At 44.2% G+C, this 19,633-nt stretch overlaps 1 protein-coding gene across 7 annotated transcripts in view; it reads right to left on the reverse strand.

Annotated features, from left to right (window-relative positions):
- Ino80d (INO80 complex subunit D) overlaps window positions 1-19,633 on the reverse strand; it is a 72,616-nt gene that overhangs the window by 24,841 nt on the left and 28,142 nt on the right. For all 7 annotated transcript variants that reach the window (XM_052749639.1, XM_052749641.1, XM_052749638.1 and 4 more), the window contains 4 exons: window positions 17,220-17,950; window positions 9,665-9,773; window positions 6,231-6,455; window positions 891-1,000 (listed from right to left, as the gene is read on the reverse strand). In XM_052749639.1, the coding sequence (XP_052605599.1) occupies window positions 891-1,000; window positions 6,231-6,455; window positions 9,665-9,773; window positions 17,220-17,950 (1,175 nt within the window). The remainder of the gene's footprint in view (window positions 1-890; window positions 1,001-6,230; window positions 6,456-9,664; window positions 9,774-17,219; window positions 17,951-19,633) is intronic.

Raw genomic sequence — 19,633 nt, forward strand, 5'->3', positions numbered from 1 at the left:
ATGAGATCCAGGAAAGGCTCCAAAACTACATAGAAAAACCAAAAAAAAAAAAAAAAAAAAAAAAAAAAAAAAAAAAAAACCAGAAATACTTCAAGAGCAGCCATTAGCAGAACCTGCTTTGCTGCTCTGTGCAGAAGTCAGAGCCCTCAACTCTGGCACAGGTCCCAGTCCTCCCTCTCCCTCTGTGAGACAACCAAAGAGCACATGCTGATGCACCCGTGAGCCTCTCCTTTCCAAACTCAGTGTAGTGAAAGTGAGTACAGACAAGTTTAAAAAGCAAGCTCGAGGAACAGAGCCAGAGAAAAACTCAGGACTCTGGAAGTTAGAAACTATGTAAACATTAGTCCAAACACAGAATAGTTTTTATTTCACAAGTTTCTTTTTTTCTCCCAGACATGGTAGTGGTGTACACCTGGAGTCTCAGCAGTGAGGACACTGAGGCAGGAGACTCAAGAGTTTGAGACCAACCTCAACTCTACAGTGAAACTCTATCTCAAAAAGAAGCGTGGCAGGGAGCACTCACTTGACTTGAAAATGAAGCACAGTGGGAGAGCAGCTGCCTAGCATGTGGAGGACCCATGGGGTTAAAGGCACACAGCACACAGCCCTAGGGCTGGAGAGATGGCTCAGCGGTTAGGAGCACTGGCTGATCTTCCAGAAGAACGGGGTTCAATTCCTAGCACCCATATGGTCTGACACACAGCCTCAGGCCAGGTGGTAGTGGTGCATGCCTTTAATGGCGGGAAAGGGAAAAGGTTAGGCAGGGGGATCTCTGTGAGTTCCAAGCCAGCCTGGTCTACGAGTGAGTTCAAAAACAAAACAAAAAAAAGCACACAGCCCCAAAGGAGTTAGTACCGCCAATGCCTGCTTAATGTAGTTAAAAAGGATACGCTGGAAACAATGTCTGGTGAAAGGAAGGGCCTTGTTGGAGCACTGCTCACCCTTCACTGTTCCGCTGCATGCTGCTGGCTCCACCTCCTTCAACTTGGTCTGGCTGAAGCTAAAGAAGGAAAAATGCAAAATTCATTCGAAGTGTTCTAACAACCCAGGGTAATTCTTGTTCTTTTGAACGTTAATCTGTCGTCTTATTTCTATGTGTGCGCATGCACAAGTACAAGCCACAGCAAACCCATGGAGGCCAGAGGGCAACTCCAGGGAGTCGGCTCCCTCTTTCCTCCAGGGAGCTTCTGAGGATCAAAGGCAGGCAGGTCAGTAGGATGGACAGCAAGTGCTTTTCTTTACCCACCGCCCATTTCCTTTGGCCCCAGGATAAATATTCAATACTGTGTTTCTGCAACACCCACACTGTAACTATCTTTACTATGCACAGTCATTAAAACACAAGTATGAATTAAAGCAAGCGGGTATTACCATTACCAAATGGGTTATTTAGCTGAACTACTAACATTCAAGGCAAACAGCTACACCACAGTGGTTCTCAAATACATCTATCTGGTCGTTTGTTTTGATCTTGTTTTCTGAGACAGGGTCTCCCTGTGTAGCATACGCTGGCTTTCTGCCTTCGCCTCCTGAGTGCTGGAATTGTCCATATGAACACAGACACTCTCCCTTGGGTTTGTGGCTTGTTGTTGTTGTTTATTTTGTTTTCTTTGGAGACAGGGTCTCTTTGTGGAGCTCAGGCTATCCTAGAAGGCACTATACAGCAGACTGGTCTCAAACTCATAGCAATGCTCCTTCAAATTCCCCAGCGCATAACCCACATCACAGGCATAAGCCACTATGCCCAGCTTGTGGGGTTTTTTGTTGTTAAGTGATGAAGACCTTGAAGCAGACAGACCTTCTTCACTACGTGACATCTTACATAGATTCTCCTAAGCCTCATCGACTTCTCACTTCTAAAGCAGAGACAATAGGCACCTTGAGCTGGCAGGGCTGGCATGAGTAGAGAGATGGGACACACCTATACCACCCGTGGAGACCAGGGGGGTACACAGTACTCCACTGAGGTGGTTTTCAGTCTACTGTTATCATGACCATTTGGCCATCTAGTGCCAATGCACAGTAAGTCTAAAGACACCTGAGTGCATACCTGGAAAAGGGACCGTGAACATGAGGAAATGATTATGCTATATATACATCCTTCAAAATGTGCTCAATTTGAACATATGTATAAAGCTTGCTAATTTTGCAACTCCATGCTTCATTATTTAAATGCTATATTCACTTCGGATCACTTGGCATATGAGTATTTTAACCTATATTTTATCAGTAGGCGACGTCTGCAATAGGTCCTAGGTTCAGTCACCAGCATGGCATAAGACAGGCACTATGGTGTAAGCCCACAACAGTAGCACTCGGAAGGTGCTGGGAGCAGGACTGGGAGAGAAAGAGCAGCCTTGGCTGTGAGACTCTCAAAAACAAAGCAAGAATTTTAAGAACCATCAAGATGGCTTGGTAGGTAAAAGTATTTGCCCCAAATCTCCAATCTGAGTTCGATCCCCAAAACACACATGGTAAAAGGAGAGAACTGGCACCTGCAATTTACACACACACACACACACACACACACACACACACACACACACACAATTTAAAAACAGAAAAAAACCTCATAAAGGTAGAAAAGCGGATCATTAGAATATTAAATATTTTGCTGGGACAGGTGGCATGGGCCTTTAATCCCAGCATTCAGGAGGTAGAGGCAGGCGATTCGCTGTAAATTGGTGGCAGCCTGGTCTGCAATTCCAGGCCAGCCAAAGCCTGTCTCAAAGCAAACAAACAAACAAGAAGACTATTCCATTTCCTTCTTTTTTGGTGGTGCTGGGTTTGGCGCTAACACCACATGCACGTAGACAAACCCTCGGTGACTGAACCACACTTTCAGTTCAGTCACAGTATTTCTACACTGCTCCTAAAAAAGATGTTTACACTATTAACTTTAGCCTATAAAAACAATGCATAATTTTTTCCTAAGGAAAGCTGTATTGTATTAGCAGATAAGCCCCAAACTGCTTGGTCTAGATGTTTATACCACATGGTACTCAATATAAAACAGATAATTTCTCTGAACACTTTAATAATCTACTAAGCTATCTGCCAGGCCTAATGTACAATATATTTCCTTGTTTCTTCCTTTCTTTTTTGAGGTCTCAAGTAGCCTAGGCTGGTTTTAAGTTCAAGTTCACTAAGTAGCTAAGAATGACCATGAATTCCCGACCTACTTCCTAAATTCTAGGATTACAAGCTTCTGTCCATCTGTCTCTCTGTCCGTCTGTCTCTCTCTGTATGTGTGTGCGTGCACACACACAAACGTACTTGATTTGGGGGGGGGAGCGAGCATGTCACGGCACATGCATGGAGATCAGAGGACAGTCTGTGAAGTGGGTTCTATGAACTGAAAGGCGTCAGGCTGGCAAAGCAATGGCTTCCCCTGCTGGGCCATCTCACTGGCCCTGGTTCATTGTTAATGTCACTGTATGGTCCAGTTTACCAATCTCTCTCATCAACCCAGTCAGAATTTCATTATCTCTACAGGTAAGTTATAACTATGTTATTAAATAATGATACCATCCAAATGGCCCTGGAAAACAAAGAGAATTACTAATGTTTCATTAATCATGGGTGACATGATCAATGACAAATGACACCAATCAGTCTAAAAGCTGTTTGCTTTGTTTTGTTCACCGATACTGGGAATTGAACTTAGAACCTCATGCATCCTGGTCAAGTACTCAACCACTGAACTACATCCCCCAGCAGTCCAACTTGGTATTTTATAACTTGGTAAGACTTATCATTAATTAAAAAAAAAAATCACTAAAGTTGTTTTGGAAATTGTTCTGAAAACTAGTGCACTGTTATACCTGGATTAAACCAAAAAGCAAAAGTCATAATACAGTTTTTCACGTTACCAAATTGCCTCAAACTCAATTCACAGACCCCACCCACATCTCTGACAAGATTACTATCGTGTATTAGAACTGAGGAATACAATGCCCACGTGCACAAATGCTTTCTACTGGAGACACAATTTCCCTGATATTATACAGGTGACAGCTTTCTCATAGTGTCAGACTATTAGTTTACAAACTCTTGAGCTGAGTAAACGGTCTGAATGGACAGAGAACAGACCTCTGCGTATTAAATTCTGTTCATCCGTTCATCACCTGGAACTCTCAGGACTAAAATACACCTTGCTTCTGCATCTACAGAAATGACTGTCTAGAACCGGAGACTTAATTAAGAGTACATAAACTAATACTTCTCAATATCCAATAGTCTAATCAGTGACATATTTTTTGTATATTAACTTACTCTTTCCTACATCTAGGCACTTAAAGTTATTATCACCCGAAATTATAAAAACTAAAAAGAATAAAACTTTCTAGTTAGCTATTCTAAATATGAGAAGCAGCTCCCTAGGTGGGCAGCAGGGGCACATGCCAATAACTCCAGCACTTGGAGGCAGACAGTTTACTATAAGCTTGAAGCCAGCCTGGTCTACATATCTTGAGGCCAGCCTGGTCTACGCATCAAGTTCCAAGCCAGGCAAGGCTACATGACAAGACTGTCTCGTGACAAAAGAAAAGAAAAAAAAAAAAAAAGACATTTCTTTAAAGTGAGATGTTTAAGAAATTTTTAACTCAATTCAATGCTTTAAATGTGCATTTCATATAAAACTATAAGACAGTTATAACCACAATAAATACATAGATTTCAGAATTATGTATAAATAAGATTAGAAAATTTAACTTAAGGTTTTTTTTGTTGTTGTTATAAATAAACTTTTTGTTTGTTTGTTTGTTTTTTGAGATAGGATTTCTCTGTGTAGCCCTAGCTGTCCTGGAACTCACTCCGTAGACCAGGCTGGCCTCAAACTCCGAGATCCACCTGTCTCTGCCTCCCAAATGCTGGGATTAAAGGCGTGTGCTACCATGGCCTGGATTATAAACTATTCGTAAAAGGTATATAGCTGAATTATTATTAAAATTTCTTCATCAAAACATCATAAAACTGATTTCTATTATGCAGATTTTTATTTAACAAATTGTGCAAATACTATAAAACCACATTTTCAAATGAATCTTTAAGAATGTAGGACAACGCCATGATATACTCTTTAGAGGAAAAACTGGTCACAGATCTTTCTGTTTTGTGTGGTTTTTCTTTTGTTTGTTTATGATGTGGTATTACTCTCATGTAGCTGAGGCTGGAGTTGAACTCATGACCTTCTTGTCTCAGCCTACACAGTGCTGGTATTCCAGGTGTATGACACCAGACCAGACTGACAAATTAACTTTTCAACAATACAGGTCAATTTTATCTTAACTATATAAAACAGAGATAGTCTAAGGGTGGATTTCTGTATTATGCAGTCACTAAAAATCCAGGAAAAACAGTACTTAGGAGACTGAGAAAGAGGAGCACAAATTCAAGGCCAGCCTGAGTGTATAGTGAAAACCTGTCTCAATAAACAAACAAAAGAACAAAAAGAAACGTAATCAACTGTGTGAATACCTAAGGTAAAATACATATTAAAAGAAAGCAGCCGGGCGGTGGTGGCGCACGCCTTTAATCCCAGCACTCGGGAGGCAGAGCCAGGCGGATCTCTGTGAGTTCGAGGCCAGCCTGGGCTACCAAGTGAGTTCCAGGAAAGGCGCAAAGCTACACAGAGAAACCCTGTCTCGAAAAACCAAAAAAAAAAAAAAAAAAAAAAAAAGAAAGCATATAAAAAGAAAAGGCATAACTAACACAAATAAAAATATATTTTTATTATAAAATGAAAATACTGTTTACCTTTATGGTAAAAAATATATAACTTTTTAAAAACTGTAATTATGTCTTTAAATAACAGGAACACTTTAAGTGTTCAATCTTGTTTTGTTTTTAAGACAGCCAATGTTCTCAGCCAGGTGAACCCGTGTCTGCTACGTCCCAGCACTCAGGAGGCTGAGACAGGAGGATCCGGGGTGTGAGGCCAGACTGGATGACACTGGCTCACAAAGCACACCAGCAAGAGAAATAACATTCTCAAATCCCTTCAATGAATAAATTCTAATGAGCTAGGGGGTGAAAGAACCAGCAAACGCTTCCACTTCAGTCAGCTCAGGGCAGTGTTAGCCACCACCCAGGCAGCGCTCCTTCTCCACAACAAAACCAAATGCAGTGCGCGACCTCACATGATGCCTAACCTATCCCTCAAAGGTTATACAAAGCAAAGTAGAAGGAGACAAGGCCTGGGAACGTGGCCTTGCCCGTGTGGCTCTAACCTGGCTCGACTGCACGCAGCTCTCCGCAGTTCTTGGATCAACTGGCCAGTGCATTCAGGCTCTTTACTGGCTGCCTGCAGCAGCGCTTTCCTAAAAGTATGCCGGCATTTCTTTTGTCGAGACTCTGCCCGCTCCAGGCGGCAGAGGTGCTTGTATTTCTGCTGAAAGTAAGTGCAAAGTTGGGTCACCCTGGAGCTCCTGCTCTCCACATCATCGTCATCCGACCTGGAAAGTGCAGGGAGAAGGGTGGAAACTGATTACATGGAAGTTCATACAAGAAAGGGGAAGTGGAAATGAGCGAGGGTTGGTGAATGCACAGGTTTAAAACTGTTCCTGTGGCACTGGAACACAAACTCAATAAACCCAGAGAGATTCCAGGAGCACGGAAAACAAGTACACAGTTTCAGGCGGCAACAGGGCAGGGCAGGTGCTCATCTCAGTGAGCCTTCAGCAGGCACAGCAGCACCAGGGCAGGACATGAAGGACAAGCATTTCTTTATCTTGGCTCACTTCAAGGAGACAGACATCGTACCTTCATGAAAAACACAGCCACCCCAGAAACACAGCAGTCACCTCTGACAACACTTACAAAGAGCCTTTTACACATTCTGGTTCAAATCGCCTTTTCTCCTCAGAGTGTGTGTGGTGTGCATCTGAACTGCTTTCACAGGCCAGGGTTACAGTTTCCTACCACACTAATGTGACTGACTGCCGATTCCAATTCAAGTGTTTGCTGGAAAGGATGCTGAGGCAGGTGGATCTCTGTGAGTTTGAGGCCAGCCTGGTCTACAGAGTGAGTTCCAGAACAGCCAGGGCTATGTACAGATTACCTGTCTCAACAAACAAAATGGCTAACAAGGGGCTAGAGAAAGAGCATGGTGGGAAAGAGCATTCGCTGGACAATCATAAGGACCTGAGTTCGGATCCCAGAACAAAAATGAAAGGGAAAAAGTGGGAAACTGGAGAGACGGCGGATCATGGGTAGGAGAATTCGTTCTTGCAGAGTACCTGGTTTTCATTCCCAGCACCCCACGGTGACTCCCAGTACCAGCCCCAGCCCCAGTTGCAGCATACCTCAGGCCTATTCTTACCTCCTTGGGTACCAGGTGTGTATACGGTGGACACAGATACACACATACAGGCAAAACTCTCAAACAACACAGATACACAGGCAAAACTCTCAAACAACAAAAGAAAGAAATCTTAAAAAACAATGGGTGTGGTGCACACACCTATAACCTAACGCATGTACACAGGGACTGCTGGGACTTACCGACAACCAGCCTTGCCCCAGGCTCTCCAAAGGAACAAGGCAGAGGGGTAGAGCAGTACGCCCAGTATTCTCCAATGGCCTCCACCAGGGAGACCGAGGCGCGTGCACACATGTATGTACGCACGCACATACTACACTAAAGCTGGGCAAGTAGTAAGATAATTATCTGTTAAAAGGAGGAAAGTGAGAACCAGAGAACCAGGGTCGTGTGGCCTTCGAGGCAGCCAGGAGTGCGAGCTGTTCCACAGAGGAGGAAAGAAAGCCAAGGAAGGCTCTGAGTCTCAGACAACAAAGAGCATCGGAACAACTCTGCAAGAACCAAAGGCAGAGACAGAACGCACCCGGCTTCCAACCAAGGGCAGTCAAGCCCACAGCCCTGAGGGTCAGTTCAGGCCATCTTGGGAATTAAACCAGAAATCGCTCCCATCCCGTCCCTTCCTCGTTTCTCACGCACTGGGCACAGCATTCGTTTAGGCTAACTCAGCCTTTGCAGAATTAACCCCAAACCTCTGCAGTCAAGTTCCTGGACCTGAGGCGTGACTGAGAGGGGCCGTAACCAACACTGGGGCCGACAGCCCGACTGCGTTCCAGCTCAGAGAGCACACGAGCAGGAAGGAAGCAGTCCTGAAGGGCAGGACGCGGGACTGAGTGAGCAGAACCTCTGGCATGACAACACTCTCTAGAGGCTGAGGCAGCAACTGTACGGCGGACGAGCAAACCAAGGGCAGGAATGGATGTATATGCTAGTGCCACTTACTGACACTCCAATATCCAGCTAACCCCCTCTGTTCCACGTGCAAATAAGCTTGGGACTCTAATTTGCTTCCATGTGGTCTCAGTTTATAATCAGTCCCTACTGAATCATTTTCCACTTCCTGTTGTACTGTCTATCATATTTTCAGACCTACAAATTCAAGAACCAAAAGAGAAACTGGACGTCCATCCAAGGAGGCTGTGAACTTCTAGGGGTGGATCTGGCGCCCAATGTCCAGCCACGTATATCCACATAAGACCTGAGAAAGCTTTAAAAAAAAGGGTTCTGCCGGGCGGTGGTGGCGCACGCCTTTGATCCCAGCACTCGGGAGGCAGAGGCAGGCGGATCTCTGTGAGTTTGAGGCCAGCCTGGGCTACCGAGTGAGTTCCAGGAAAGGCGCAAAGCTACACAGAGAAACCCTGTCTCGAAAAACCAAAAAAAAAAATAGTAAGTAAAGTCTTTAAAGACAGAGTAGAGTGTAAAGTAATAAAAAAAATAAGCCACATAAGGATGGAAAATACACGGGGAGTCTGGATCCTATATGGTGTCTTGTAAACTCTGAATTTTTTAAATGCTAATGTACAAAAAACAATAGCTACTGAGAGACATTGGATTATGGAAACTGCTAAATTAAACCAACCTATATATTTTTTAAATGTCTTAACTTCAAAATGGAAGTTGGACAATGTGTTGCATTGGGGGAGGAGGTCATGCTTTTGTTTCCACAGGAAATGAAAGGCTGTGGATTCCTTCCAGATTAATAGAGATCAGATTTGACCGGGGGAGACCTCCTGGGTGTCAGCTATAGACATGGGGGAGGAAGCCAAGAAAGACTACAGGACAGGTGACATGTAACATGATCCCTGACATGGGAACAGCTCTGAGATAAGACGAGACATGATTAATCTTGTTGGCTACAGAGTCCTCATATGGCAGGCATAGAGATTTATATTACAGTTTGGTTATACAGTCCAAACGGACTTATAAAGTTGACAGATGCCTTTTACCTGCTCAAACATAAAAAAAATCATCTTCAACTGACTGGTGCACACTGCACATTCCATACTGTGTTAATGCAGATACATGTGTTACTTTTGAAAGTTAATGTGTTTTCAGAGCAAGGAAGGGGACCAGACACCAATGAAGGGACAGTGTCAGATATCAAATGAGCTGGCCTCTATTTTGTTGGATAGTTATGTAAACCCCAAATATTTAAATAAATGATTAGCTCAGGCCATCAGCAATATTTTCTGGCCCCACCAATAAAGATGTCACTTGGCTTGCTCACAGTGCACCAACTGAACTCTTTATATTGCTAAAGCAGTCACTAAAATAAATAGTTGAACATTCAGTATCTACAGATCCTTGACAAATGCCTCCTTTATAAAGCACACTGGGAAAGCTTACGTGTGTCTTTCATATCTGAGGGTTTCTCGGATGGACCATGCGACCTGATATGGCGAGGCCTGATCTGAGTCCTCCAGCTCTTCTCCGCTCTCTTCAGACCAGTCCAACCCTGCAGCAGACAGTGGGAATGACAGGTTAGACAAAAAAATAATTTACTTGAGATCTGCACTGAGACTGGGGAGACGGCTCATCAATAACAAGGCACTCACTGCCGAGCCTGGCTACCTGAGTTCGAGCCCAGGGACCCACATGGCAGATTAGCACCAACTTCCACAAGTTGTCCTCTGACTGCCACACGTGTGCAGTGGCACACATTATCCCTATCAATAAATAAATGTAATGAAATTTAAAAATAATAAAACCCAGACAAAAAAAGCTGTCTAAAGCCCGGCAGTGGTGGTGCACACCTTTAATCCCAGCACTCGGGAGGCAGAGGCAGGTGGATCTCTGTGAGTTCGGGGACAGCCTGGTCTACAGAGCAAGATCCAGGACAGTCAGGGATATACAGAGAGACCTTATCTGGAAAAACCAAACAAAACCAGGCTCTTCTACAGTCTGTAGCTAAGAGGTCTGATGATAAAACTTATCCCAGGATGGCCTCAAACTTTTGGTGGTCCTCCTGTGAGCTGGGATTATAGGTGAAAGCTACCATATCTTGCTAATCTGCGAGTGTACATGTGCGTGTGCATGTGCGTGTGCGTGTGTGTGCGCGCGCGTGTGTGTGTGTGTGTGTGTGTGTGTGTGTGTGTGTGTATGTGTGTGTGTGTTTGCATGTTTCTGTGTGCACAGGCCACATGTGTGTGGCTGTGCATGTAGGTGCATGATCATTTGTGTGGAGTACATATGTCAGCCTCAGGTCATTCCATAAGGGCCACCCACCTTGGTTTTTAAACTGTTTCTTAGTAATTTTTTTTTTTTAATTTGGAGGGTGTCATGCACATACACATATGTGGAGATCAGAGGACAACCAGCCTGGTCTACAGAGCTAGTTCCAGCACAGTCAAGACTACACAAAGAAAACCTGTCTTGAAAAACAAACAAAAAAATTGTTATCTATTTTTTGTCCTTGATTAAAAAATTACAGTGAAGCCAGGTGGTGGTGGCGCATGCCTTTAATCATAGCACTTGGGAGGCAGAGGCAGGTGGATCTCTGTGAGTTGAAGCCAGCCTGGTCTACAGAGTTCCAAGATAGCCAGGGCTACACCGAGAAACCCTGTTTCAAAAAACCAAAAAAAAAAAAAAGAAAGAAAGAAGGAAGGAAGGAAGGAAGACAGAAAGAAGTGTCTAAAATACATAAGGCCTTCAAATGAACTTCACTTCTATTCTTTACAAAAATGTATGATGAGGCACACTCAGCTTTCAAAACATGACATTTGGACAGTACGGCTGTGCTGTACTCCAAGAATGGACTTCATAATATACTTTGTTAATCACTTGGAAACAGCACAATCAAAGAGACTGAGCTCCCAATACATATATGAGGTAAAATTATTCAAGTATCAAAACATTATACATTAAAATGTTAAAAAGTCATACACTAAAACAATGTTTTTAAAAAAAGGCCATCAAGGTCAAAGCTGTAATGTAGCTTACCTGGGACAGGGCATGGCTAGAATGCACAAAACACTGGGTTCAATCCCAACATGACCTAAAACCAGGGGTGGTGGCACATGCCTGTGATCCCAGCCCTTGACAGAGGAAGTAGGCAGATCACAAGTTCAATGTCATCCTGAGATTCATGAGACCCTGACTCCAAAACAGAACAGTAAAAAAGGGTAAGGAAAGCCAGACACAGTGGCTCATGCCTTTCATCTCAGCATCTGGAAGGCAGAGGCAGGTAGGTAGATCTCTGTGGGTAGGAAGCCAGCCTGATCTGCATACTGAGTTCCAGGCCAATCAGGGCTACCTGGTGAAAGACCCTGTCTCAAGAAAAAAAGGGAGGGGTGAGCAAAGTAATTTATATGTCCAGGCAAGAAAAAGTGCCAGTGGAGTCACTCAGCAAAAATGGCCCTGGGAGACATCAAGACGGTATGTTTCTCCACTGTCAAACTAACTGTCAGCAAAGCAAACCTTGATCTTGGCCTCACTGTCTCCTGTCCTAACATAACTGATAGAACCAGCCCAGACGGCCCATAAACGTGAACCACAGTCTGGCTTTTTCTTAGTGCTCTTCACTGACTTGAATGCAGACTAGGAAGGGTGACCAGAGTGCATTACAATATCTGTTTTCTCCAGAGTCTTACATCTCTAATATGCTTAGATTTCAAAACACAAAAAAGCAAGCTGGGTGGTGGCGGCATTTTAATCCCAGCCCTCAGGAGGCAGAGGCAGGCAGATCTCTGTGAGTTCGAGGCCAGCCTGGTCTACAGAGTGAGTTCCAGGGACAGCCAGGGATATACAGAGAAAACCCTGTCAACAACAAAAATCCACAAAAAAGTTAAATGACTTCTGGTAAACTTCACTTTGTTCAAAAAATGAGTCAGGCCCAGTAGAACAGTCTGTAACCTCGGCACTGGGAAGACCGAGGAAGGACACCAAATTCATGGACTAAAGAGCCTACACAGCAGTAACAACAAACGAAAACCCAGGAGCTGGCAGGGCCGCTTGTCACGGTGCCCGAGGTCCTCAGAGCCCACGAGGAAGGAAAGAGACAGCTCTCCCTAACTGTCCTCTGACCTCAGCGTGTGCTCCACGGCACCCGTACATGCAAGAGCGCACACACACACACACACACACACACACACACACACACACACACACACACATACACACACACACACACCATAAATAAAGGTCCCCAAAACAAGTCACAGTGAGGAGGGGGAGCCTTCACAAGAATATGAACTTTGTGTGAACAGCTCTAGCGATCAGTAAAGGCTTCAATAAAAATAGATGAAAAGGCAAAGAAATAAATACAAAATATACTGGTTCATAAAACATAGACAAGTATTCAGCTGTATTACTAATACTGTCTGTAAACCCCAGAGTCCCTAAAACTTTCTCAGGAGTTCCAGATGTCAACGCTACTTTCAAACTCTGACTAAGACACTGCTTGCACTTACATGCTTACACACTGCTTGCACTTACACACTCACACCTGCGTGACACTGAGAACAACGTGAGTGCAATGGTGGGCACTGCTGCCGCCTCACCTTGAGTCGGCCTCGGGCTCCTCACAAGGCGCCTCTGGGCGCTGGAAAGATGCACAAATGGCAGGAGCGTAGGGAGTCTTACTACAAGTGCTCTTACTGGTTACAATGATTCACTCCGTTACCTCTCAACCCCAGAACTGTCTAGCATGCTGGATGACTAACAGGAAACCTCCATGAGGCTCCTCTGCTGTGTGAGCAAAGACTGATGATTGCTTTAGTTGTAACTTGGATAAACTGCTTTCGTTTCATTGAGTTTAGTTTTAGTTTAGATTATCTTAGTTTTGAGGTACAGTCTCATGTAGCCTGGGCTGGCCATGAACTCACTCTGTAGTAAAAGATGACCAACTCCTGATCCTCCTGTCTCCAGACATTTGCCCTACACAGGTTTATGCAGCGCTAGGGATCAAATCTAGTGTCTCGTGATTACTGGGTGAGCATCTACCACATGAGCTAGCCCACAGCCCTCAGGATCATTTGTTTTCATTGATACGTGTGTGTGTGTGTGTGTGTGTGTGTGTGTGTGTGTGTGTGTGTGTGTGTGAATGAATGATAGAGTGGAGCGCCTGTGGAGATGGCGCAGAGGTTAAAGACACCTGTTGCACAAGCCGGATGACCCAGTTCCCTCTGACCTTCACATCTGCATCACAGCATATGCTCTGGTTCCCTTCCCCCACATCATTCACGCAACTCTATTTTTCATTATATATTTTAAGGAAAAATTAAAGATGTGACAGTAATTACTTTGCTGCGAAGCTATAATGCTACAATGCTTTAAAGTAATATAAACTAGAAATAACTTAAATTCAGCCATGACAAATTATACTATATATGAAAAAACTATTAACTTGAAAATATATTATGAAGATTTTTAAAGAGGTTATGAATAAGTATAACAGGAACTCAATTTAACCTACTTTAAAGAATTTACCAAGGTCCTAACAAATGGGTATTTAATAGATTTGGGGATATTTTGTTATTTTCTACTTACTACAGTGCAGAAGTTTTATTCAGATAATTTAGTGTCAGGTGAAATAGTTTAGAGTATAAAAGAAAGCCCACCACTCTCATTTACAATAAAATAAAACCCTCACTCCATTCCATTCCCTTCTCCACGGGTCAATGTCAACAGCGTGGTGATGTGTGCTTCCCCTGTCCTCCTCTGGAACAGGCAAACATCTCCCCACACACATAACAGTGGGTAGGTACACTGAGGCCCCTGCTCGCTTCCTTTTGTCTCCTTACTTTTTACAGAGCAGAGTCACATAATTCCTCTTGACTCTCCTCCACCGGTTAAGTCATGCTAAACACAACCCAGTCAGACAACATTCACTCTTCACAACAGCTGTGTAACCGTGTGTACAACATGTGTGCATGGGACTCATTCAAGATTCCCATTGGTTATTCTTAGATAGTGTCAGACCGCTAATTCTGTAAGTAATGCTACAATAAACTCCGCATATAGATTCTGACATTTCGATATTTACTGCTAGGATGAAATCGCCAAAGTGAGCTTAACTATACATACGATATTAAATATATAAACTATATAAAACATATATGTATTTGCGTGTGTATAGTTCTGTGGGTTTTATTATTTTATGTGTACGAGTGTTTTGCCTGCATGTACGTCTGTGTACTATGTGTATGCCTGGTGCCCATGGAGGGCAGGAAAGAGCATCAGATCCTTGGTAGCTAGAGGTACAGATGGCTATAAGCCACCATGTGGGTACTGGGAATCAAACCCAGGTTTTCTCTGTACAGTTTTATTTTTAAGATTTTTTTGTTTTAAGAGTATGTAAGAGTATGCCACATCTGTGTAGGTACCCTTGGAGGCCAGAAGAGGGGACTAGGTCCTTTGGAACTGGAGTTATAGGGGACTGTGCGTCTCACAAACTCAGGTACTCTGGAAGAGGCAAGTATTCTTAACTGCTGAGCCACCTCTCAGCAGTTACTTTTTTGAAACGGGGTCTCACTCTTCAGCCCACACAGGCCTTAAACTCAAGTTAAGCCTCTAGTTTCAACCTCCCAAGTGCTAGACACAAATATGAGTCAGAAGCCCCAAAATACTTTTTTGTTGTTGTTGTGTTTCGAGACAGGGTTTCTCTGTGTAATTTTGGGGCCTGTCCTGGATCTCGCTCTGTAGACCAAGATCTGCCTGACTCTGCGTGAGCCACCACCATCCCCCGGCCTCCACTCATATTCCTTCTGCTACTCACATTCTTTACTGGCATTTCTACTGCTACCGTATCAAGCAGATAAAGAATTCTTCCTATAGGTAGAATTTTAGCTCATAACACATTGAAAACTATGTTCTAGGAGCTGAAGAGAGGGCTCAGCAGTTAAGAACACATACTGCTCTTGCAGAGGACCTGAGTTCAGTTCCCAACAGCCGGGGAATCCAACTTCCTCTTCTGAGCTTGGGCACCTGCACTTGAGTGTGAACAAACCCACATAAAGACACAGATATCTACAGATAATTAAAAATAAAATAAATTTTTAAAAATATGTATTATAGCCAAAGGCGGTGGTAGCATGCCTTAATTCCAGCACTTGGAGACAGAGGCAGGCGGATCTCTGTGAATTCGAGACCAGCCTGGTCTACAGAGTGAGTTCCAGGACAGTTAGGGATATTCAGAGAAACCTTGTCTCGAAAAACCAAAAAATCAGAACTTTTATCTGGTTCAATGGTAAAAAGCATTTATTAAAAAAAGACAACTTGAGCCGAGCAGTGGTGGCACACAGCTTTAATCCCAGCACTTGGGAGGCAGAGGCAGGAGGATCTCTGTGAGTTCCGAGTCCAGCCTGGTCTACAGAGTGAGATCCAGGACAGGCACCAAAACTACATAAGGAGACCCTGTCTCGAAAAACAAAATAAACAACAACAACAACAAAAAAAAACCCAACTTGAATCCAATTCCCAGATTCCATGATGGAAGGAGAGAACCAACTCCTGAAAGCTGTTCTTTTGACCTCCACACATATTCATGCTTACAACACACACACACACACACACACACACACACACACACACACACACACACACTCTCTCTCTCTACATGAAATTAAAAAATAAAAGTTTTGGGGGCTAGAGAGATGGCTCAGAGGTTAAGAGCACTGACTGCTCTTCCAGAGGTCCAGAGTTCAACTCCCAGCAACCACATGGTGGCTCACAACCATCTATAATGAGATCTGGTGCCCTCTTCCGGTGTGCAGACATACATACAAACAGAACACTGTATACATAATAAATAAATAAATCTAAAAAAATTTTTAAAAATTAAAAAAATAAATAAAAGCTTTATCTTTTCTTATTTTTCAATTATGAGAACTATCACCATTTCTTCAACGATGTTTTTGGGGGTTTGGGTTTCACTACAAAACCCCGACTGTCCTGGAACTCACTAAGTAGGCCAGGCTGGCCTCAAACTTGGAACAATCTTCCTGCCTCTGCCTCCCAAGTGACGGGATAACAGTCATGTGGTACTGTGCCTGGCTTGTTCACATAGAAGAAAGACCTCTGATCACAGAGTAATGGTGTTATCACAGTAAGACAGTGATAAAGTGTCTACAGTCCGCACAGTATAATTAAATGCACCAAGGCTGAAGTGGGAGCATCCTTTGAGTTAAGAATTGGCCAGTCTATGCAACATAGCAAGACCTTCCCTAAGATACCAAGAACACACAGATCCTGATCTTAGAGGATACAACCAAACCCAATCATATTTTATACATTGCTGTAAGTATTAACGAAAGCTATGACTGTCTCCATGCTCAGAAAAGCAAAGCTAATCAAACTTAGCACATCACCAACAAAACAAAAACAAAAATACAAAGTAGAAAGGGGACGGGTAAGGGAGAAATGGGTTCACTGGAAGAAAAGGCAATGGGGGGTTAAATATAATGAAAATATATTATATGCTCATATGAAATTATCAAAAATCATTTTTATAATTTCAAGAATTTAATTTTCAAAAGTTATGACAGAAATTCTAAATGGCCAATAGACCTGTGTCTATTCACCGGGTATCTCCCATGCAGGAGCAGCCCCGTGTCTATTCACCAGGCATCTCCCATGCAGGAGCAGCCCCGTGTCTATTCACCAGGTATCTCCCACACAGGAGCAGACCCGTGTCTATTCACCAGGCATCTCCCATGCAGGAGCAGACAGGTGTCTATTCACCAGGCATCTCCCATGCAGGAGCAGACAGGTGTCTATTCACCAGGCATCTCCCATGCAGGAGCAGACAGGTGTCTATTCACCAGGTATCTCCCATGCAGGAGCAGCCCCGTGTCTATTCACCAGGCATCTCCCACACAGGAGCATGTTCGTCTCCTGGAATACAGAACAGCTGTGACAGACAAGTCACGCAGCCAGGGATAGAGTAAAGGGGAGGCCAACTCACCTAAGTGAGGGAAGAGGTCCGCGTCCAGCTGATGCTTTTGGGTACACAGTTTCACCAGTCTCTGCAGTCGGCTTATACAGGACAAGTGTGGAGAGAAGGCGGTGGCTTTCATGAGGATTCGGTCAGTCCTGGGGGCGTCTGAGATGGGAGCCCGACTGGATGGAAGGAGGGGCAGAGGCCTCTTGTGAGAGGCCTGCCTCGTTTGTGCTATAGAGTGTGTGGTGGGGGCCACTCCCTGCATTGGTAGGCTGGTGTTCTGAGGTTGAGGTGGCTTGCAGACTGAACCCTGCGGTGGCGCTGGAGGTTTTAAAGAAGTGGATAGAGGTGACAGGTGGGCGTGCGGCTGCGGAGGCGCGGGAGGGGTGCTAAAGTGCTCTTGCCGAACTTTCAAAATCTCCGTCTCTCTCTGGCGCTGCCGGTTCTGAGCCAGCTTGCTCTGCAACTTCTTTCTCACAGCTGCCCCTTTCTTTAGGTCGTCCTCTTCCTCGTTGAAAGCAAAGGGGTCTTCCAACTCGGTTTCCAGGTAGTGGAGAGGGACCCTTGCCCCAGGTGGAGACAGGGACATGCTATCCAGTCCATTGGGCATCTTCAAGGCCAACGTGGGCACCGTCAGGCTAAACGCCATGGCATCCATCTGGTGCCTGACCTTCACCTCATCTACCGGCTCATTCTTTTTCTTCCTCTCTTTTTTCGGGATAAAGCCGAGTACCTGCAGGTGGCTGCTGCAGTACCTGAGAGAGTGCACACGTGTCAGAGAAGGCTCTTACACACACACACACACACACACACACACACACACACACACACACATGTAGAAATGCACACACTGCAAAACCGGAATCCTGATACACTACAAACCAGACAGCCAGACCAGGTGTGGCAGCACAGGCCTGTAATCCCAGCACTTGAAAGGTTCAAGAGGATCAGGAGTTCAAAGCTAGCTTGTAGACCCTATCTTTAGAAACCACAACAAAAACAGTCATACAGCCAGCCAGGCAGGCGGTGTGGTGGCGCATGCTTTTAATCCCAGCACTCGAGGCGGAGGTGGGTGAATTTCCGAGTTTGAGGCCAGCCTGGTCTACAGAGTGAGTTTCAGGACAGCCAGGACTACACAGAGAGACCTTGTCTTGAAAAACCAACAAAACAAAGCAAAACAAAAAATTTACAGCTGAAAACACAGTAGCACAAGCCTGTAATGCTAACACTTAGGAGAGTTAGGCAGGAGGACCATACGTTCAAAATCAGCCTGGGCTGCACAGCAAACGCTATCTCAAAAACGAAAATGGAAAGAGCAACTGTCATTGTTCTCAAACCATCCCCAACTGAGGTCTATGTAATTTTGAAAAGGCGCATGATTGTTCAAGTGCAGAGGTCACCAGACAAAAGCAGGTCTGTCCACCGGTCAGCGGCCTGGACAGCAACTTGGCCACTATTCCTCACACAGCTTTGTTCTTCTCTAGTCACAGCATACAAAGTAACTCATCAGAAGTCTGAAAAATCACCTAAAAGCTTCTTATGGAAAAAAGCATTATATCCCAATGCTACTAAAGTTCCTGAACAGTCTCCAAGGTCATGTAACATAACCCTGACACGTGCCACACACACCAAACACACACACACACACACACACACACACACACACACACACACCAAATACATACATATCCACACATGTACACACTGACACCACACACACACCAAAACATACACACACACACACACCAAATACATACATATCCACACATGTACACACTGACACCACACACACACACACACACACCCCAAAACATACACACACACACACACACACATACACACACACACACACACCAAATACATACATATCCACACATGTACACACTGACACCACACACACACACACACACACACACACACACACACACACACACACACACACAGTCTCAATCTCACATGTATCCCACACCCGCACGCGCAGAGGCAGGGACTAGGAGTGGCTAGTGGAATGAGCATCTCAGTAGGCAGAGATGTGAGAACCCGGACTGTCTCCTGCAGCACTAGCTGAAGTAGGCACTAAAATAATTCAGGTAACTCCACTACATTTACAAAAATGAATTTGCCCAAAAACACTTCCCCAACAGAAACTGACCAAATGGGGTATAAAAAAATCAAAGTTCATGATGACTTCAGTAACAGGCAGGCTACCTTTGTAACTTAAACACCATGAAGGATACAGTCCCTGTACATAATGAGAAAATAAAGACCTGTTATACCAATTAACCATACTGAAAACTTGTCAAGGGTCTGTGGAACAGAATATTCTCCAATCTGTATTCTTCACACAGTTCCCACAGCAAGTTAACAGGTGTGCCATCCAAATAGTACCCCACACTTAAGTCAATTTGGAAAATTATAGCTTAACCAAAATGACATAA

The sequence above is a fragment of the Peromyscus californicus genome, unplaced genomic scaffold (genome assembly GCF_007827085.1).
Source record: "Peromyscus californicus insignis strain IS unplaced genomic scaffold, ASM782708v3 Scaffold_21__1_contigs__length_65335640, whole genome shotgun sequence".
NCBI lineage: Eukaryota > Metazoa > Chordata > Mammalia > Rodentia > Cricetidae > Peromyscus > Peromyscus californicus.